General features: G+C 36.8%; 1 protein-coding gene across 1 annotated transcript; it reads right to left on the bottom strand.

Moving 5' to 3' along the window:
* Positions 1 to 3,516: 3,516 nt before the first annotated feature.
* LOC108726260 (uncharacterized) lies at positions 3,517 to 4,084 on the bottom strand. Its single transcript, XM_018453724.1, has one exon. It carries the CDS (start codon positions 4,000 to 4,002, stop codon positions 3,517 to 3,519), a length of 486 nt encoding a protein of 161 aa, XP_018309226.1. The 5' UTR covers positions 4,003 to 4,084.
* Between the last annotated feature and the right edge of the window lie 1,151 nt (positions 4,085 to 5,235).

The following is a 5,235-nucleotide window of genomic DNA, read 5'->3' as shown; positions in this document are numbered from 1 at the left end:
TACCCAGTCCTGCTGCTGAAAGTGTCCGATGGTCACCCAGGGTGGTGACCTTGACAATATATGTCAAGGTCAACATTGTTGTAGTTGAATTCTCTGTTTCATTTTTAATAACTTCGGAACGCTCGACGGGTGACTGCTAAACCTTCCGAAGGTTATTCAGTGTGATGATAATGTATGGGAAGGTCAAGGTCATCGGAGGTGAATTTTAATTTTAATAACTTCTTAATAAGCAAAACCTTTCGATGGTCACTAAGGGTCATAACCTTGACAATATATGTTACGGTCAGCGTCATCGGAGTTGAATTCTCTATTTTATTTCTTCATTTTTAATAACTTTTTAACGTGAGATGGGTGACTGCTAAACCTTCCGAAGGTTGCAGGAAATGTAGTGGGAAAACAAATACGTTTGCCGCAGGTCTATGTTAAAGAATAATTCCAGATTGAACAAAGGAATAAAATTAAGTAAAAGTTACCGAAATGTTTAAAATACTGATGAAAAGGCTACCCAAAGTTGAATTTTTATAGTTAAGAATCTTTCCATGGTTCTTATTTTATGAATCGTGTGACTGAATAATTAATTGAAAAGGAACATTTTACGCAAATATATTTGTATAAAAAATGCAGGGATGGGAAGTAAAGTAACGCCGTAAATTTTATCATTTATAAAAACGACTTGATGACTATTTCATTGCAACTAACTATACTAATTTTGTGTTAAGCTTGGAAAAGTCACTTTGAGAGGTAACTCTTAACTATATTACGTGATTATTTACTGAAGAAATAATTTGTTATGAGTAGTCACAAAAATAAAAAAATCTACTTAATTTTAATGATATGTATTAGGTAAATCAAAGATTTGATATCAATAATGGGCGTTAAATTATAATGTTTAAAAATTACCTATAATTATTATTTATTATTATTATTGTTATTTCTTCCCCGTCCACCTCTGCTGCCTCTTTGCGGTCCCCAATGGTAATGGGCCGCGGACAGCCGTATTAGAAACCATTTATCAATGATTATAATCCGGTTATCAAATTAGCCTGGAAGGGGAATATGGACATACAATTTATTGGAGAAAAATCAGAGTTTTTAAACTCATAAATTAACAAAATACACGACAAAGTCGGAGAAATGCAATAGAGACTTTGCAATGATAGATTTCAATAAGTCCTTGGCATCGAGGAATTTTGCGATGCGTTCATTGAATAACAGAGAATGCGATGCTTTAGAAGCTGCGGACACACTACTAGGGAATCTCTTCTATGGTACGGACAGTGATACCATTGTCAAATGGATTGACGTTAATGAGATGAGAAACAGGAAAGTTAAAACATTCAATGAAATTAAAGCTCTCGATGAAAATTCTACGAATATTTATTATCCGTCGTTCATCGATGATTACTATCCAAGCAGATCTAAGGAATTAGAATCATTTAATTTGTACGATTTTGCCAGATTTTGAGAAATTACGAAACAGATGCCAAAAAATGACGAAGTCGTAGCGGTCGTAGGATCTTAAGTCGTAGAAAATTAACCAATCACAGTCGAATATGAGAAGAATAATCAACTGTGATTGGTCAATTTTCTACGACTTAAAACCCTACGACCGCTACGACTTCTATTGTAGACCCCGCATTACAAACTTATATCGAGTTTAAAAAAACGAAAAAAGTGTTACTTAATTAACTAATCACAGTCGAATATGAGAAGAATAATCGACTCTGATTGGTCAATTTTCTACGATTTAAGATCCTACGACCTCCACGACTTCTATTGTAGATTCCGCATAAAGGCCATCACACGTACAAAAATTTTAGTTGTAATCATAAGACCGTAAGCAAATCGGCCAATCACAGTCGAGCATTTCTTAAAAACGCGAGATCTTAATTTTGATTGGTCGATTTGCTTGTGACCTTATGATTTCGACTAAAATTTTTGTACGTGTGATGGCCTTTACTCTTACCAGAGAGAAGCCTAAGGGCCATAGCACACAAAAAAATTTAAGCAATAAAACGTAAGCAGTAAGCAAATTGACCCATCATAGTAGAGCCCGTAAGGCCATAACATAAGCAGTAGCGAATCCAATATGTTGATTTCCTTACTGCTTACGTCTTACTACCTTAAGTTTTTTGTGTGCCAGGACCCTTAGGGTGCCGTCACATGTACACGGAATCGGAATGACGGAACGGATTTCTTACTAGAAATAAGTTCACTATTTTGTTCGGTAAGAAGTTTCTCTGCTGTATCGGAACCATCGGAACTATGGCCGGAACGGTACAACGGAATCAACGGAATGTTACATCGATTATGATTTTAGAAGCTGTATTTGCTCCAATACGAAATGCATATGAAAGAGATGCCATACTATCACCAGATGCCAACCAGCGTAAAACCAGTTGCAATCTTGTACGAGATGAAATTGGAACTCGGCATAATTCTTGCTTCTCAATAAGTGGTCCAACTAATGACAGCAGTTCTTCAAATAATTCCGGAGTCATTCTAAAGTAATTGAAGAACTTCTCACGATCGGTCGTTTGCATTTCAACGACTAAATTGTCACTTGCGCCTTGAAGATGTCTCATTCTTTGTGTAAACATTGGCCGTACCCAAAATTTTCGTTTTCTTGTATATTTTTTATTTTGTAATAAAATATTATAAGCGAAATATAATTTTCGTACTCTCTTAAATATCAGAATAGCACGCCAACTTGGCATATTTCTTGCATTTCGCAATAATTTTAACATTACAGTTAACACTACTTCTTCGTCCATCGTTGTAATCTCCAAAAAAAAGGTTTCTGAATATTTGTTTTAATTTCACATTCAACCATCTGAGGTGAACATACCATTCCGTTCCGTAAGAAGTTTCTCTACCCGTCCCATGTAGCCGGAACGCAATGGAATTTTGGTAACATAATATATCTCACTCTTATAATTCAGTATTTTTAAGTATTCAAAGTAATGTTATAAATAAGATAATTGCACAAATTATGCATATTACTGCTTTAGTCGCATTAAAATAACGAAATATCGATTAAATTAGGCAAATTAACTTGCGACCGAGGCGACATTCCGTCCATTTTCATTCCGTTCCGGCTACATGGGACGGGTAGAGAAACTTCTTACGGAACGGAATTGTAGTGATCTCAAATTTTCTAGTAAGAAATCCGTTCCGTCGTTCCGATTCCGTGTACATGTGACGGCACCCTCACTCTGTGTGTCGACATCTATGATCTGACGCAAACGACCGTCATAATGAAAATTGTGCATGAGCACCTATAAAAGGTCTGTTCGCGTTGCTTGCACTTTTGGCACTCGGCATCAGACCTAATAAGCGCGCCCTGGTGCGCACTAAAGGCCATCGCACGTACATAGGGTGCCGTCACATGTACACGGAATCGGAACGACGGAACGGATTTCTTACTAGAAATAAGTTCACTAGCATTTTGTTCGGTAAGAAGTTTCTCTGCTGTATCGGAACCATCGGAACTATGGCCGGAACGGTACAACGGAATCAACGGAATGTTACATCGATTATGATTTTAGAAGCTGTATTTGCTCCAATACGAAATGCATATGAAAGAGATGCCATACTATCACCAGATGCCAACCAGCGTAAAACCAGTTGCAATCTTGTACGAGATGAAATTGGAACTCGGCATAATTCTTGCTTCTCAATAAGTGGTCCAACTAATGACAGCAGTTCTTCAAATAATTCCGGAGTCATTCTAAAGTAATTGAAGAACTTCTCACGATCGGTCGTTTGCATTTCAACGACTAAATTGTCACTTGCGCCTTGAAGATGTCTCATTCTTTGTGTAAACATTGGCCGTACCCAAAATTTTCGTTTTCTTGTATATTTTTTATTTTGTAATAAAATATTATAAGCGAAATATAATTTTCGTACTCTCTTAAATATCAGAATAGCACGCCAACTTGGCATATTTCTTGCATTTCGCAATAATTTTAACATTACAGTTAACACTACTTCTTCGTCCATCGTTGTAATCTCCAAAAAAAAGGTTTCTGAATATTTGTTTTAATTTCACATTCAACCATCTGAGGTGAACATACCATTCCGTTCCGTAAGAAGTTTCTCTACCCGTCCCATGTAGCCGGAACGCAATGGAATTTTGGTAACATAATATATCTCACTCTTATAATTCAGTATTTTTAAGTATTCAAAGTAATGTTATAAATAAGATAATTGCACAAATTATGCATATTACTGCTTTAGTCGCATTAAAATAACGAAATATCGATTAAATTAGGCAAATTAACTTGCGATCGAGGCGACATTCCGTCCATTTTCATTCCGTTCCGGCTACATGGGACGGGTAGAGAAACTTCTTACGGAACGGAATTGTAGTGATCTCAAATTTTCTAGTAAGAAATCCGTTCCGTCGTTCCGATTCCGTGTACATGTGACGGCACCTTTAGAGTGCCGTCACATACAGCCTGTAATCCGTAATCCGCACCGGATTTCTGCAAAAGTTACTAGGTATTGCGTCCGTAATGTTATGCGGGGTCTACAATAGAAGTCGTTGCGGTCGTAGGATCTTAAGTTGTAAAAAATTGACCAATCATAGTCGAATATGAGAAAAATAATCAACTGTGATTGGTCAATTTTCTACGACTTAGGACCCTACGACTGCTACGACTTCTATTGTAGACCCCGCATAATGCTTTCCCTAATTTTATCTATTTGACTAAATTTAACGATTTAATTAAAACTTTTGTCAAAATATATTCAGTAATTAATCAAAATATATTCTGTAGTTTTCTTATCAAATAAAATAAAAATGAACAGAATAATTTCTTAAATAAAAAATATTACATTTACACGTCCGCATTTTGCGGCTCCATGGGACACAAGGAGCATGTAAGCACGCAACGCAATTGCACTCCGACGTCAAACAAAAATAAACGTGCCATAATCTATCTTTAATTTATAAATAGTGATTAATTTGTTTGACAACAATTTTGAAATTAGAAGTACATAATGAATCTTTGATATAAGTTATTAGTGCAAATACAACAAATGGTCTGTTTTCTGATATGCACTAGACTGCACTAGAACAGTGATGCGAATTCCGGGCCGCTTGCAGCACGCGATCAGCGCCACCGATCGGCGGCCTGGCGCAACCGATGGCAACACAAGCACGAGCCCGTGTCCGTGTGACTTGGTAGTTGGAAGCGTGCCGACTATACTCTGAACGAGTGCGAAAAGGTC

This window comes from Mycetomoellerius zeteki, unplaced genomic scaffold (genome assembly GCF_001594055.1).
Source record: "Mycetomoellerius zeteki isolate Tzet28-1 unplaced genomic scaffold, Tzet1.0 scaffold111, whole genome shotgun sequence".
Classification (NCBI taxonomy): domain Eukaryota; kingdom Metazoa; phylum Arthropoda; class Insecta; order Hymenoptera; family Formicidae; genus Mycetomoellerius; species Mycetomoellerius zeteki.
This window is presented reverse-complemented; position numbering and strand designations above follow the sequence as displayed.

Excerpts from the sequence above, each read along its gene's own strand:
- LOC108726260 (XM_018453724.1), bottom strand. The coding sequence starts at position 4,002 with ATGGACGAAGAAGTAGTGTTAACTGTAATGTTAAAATTATTGCGAAAT.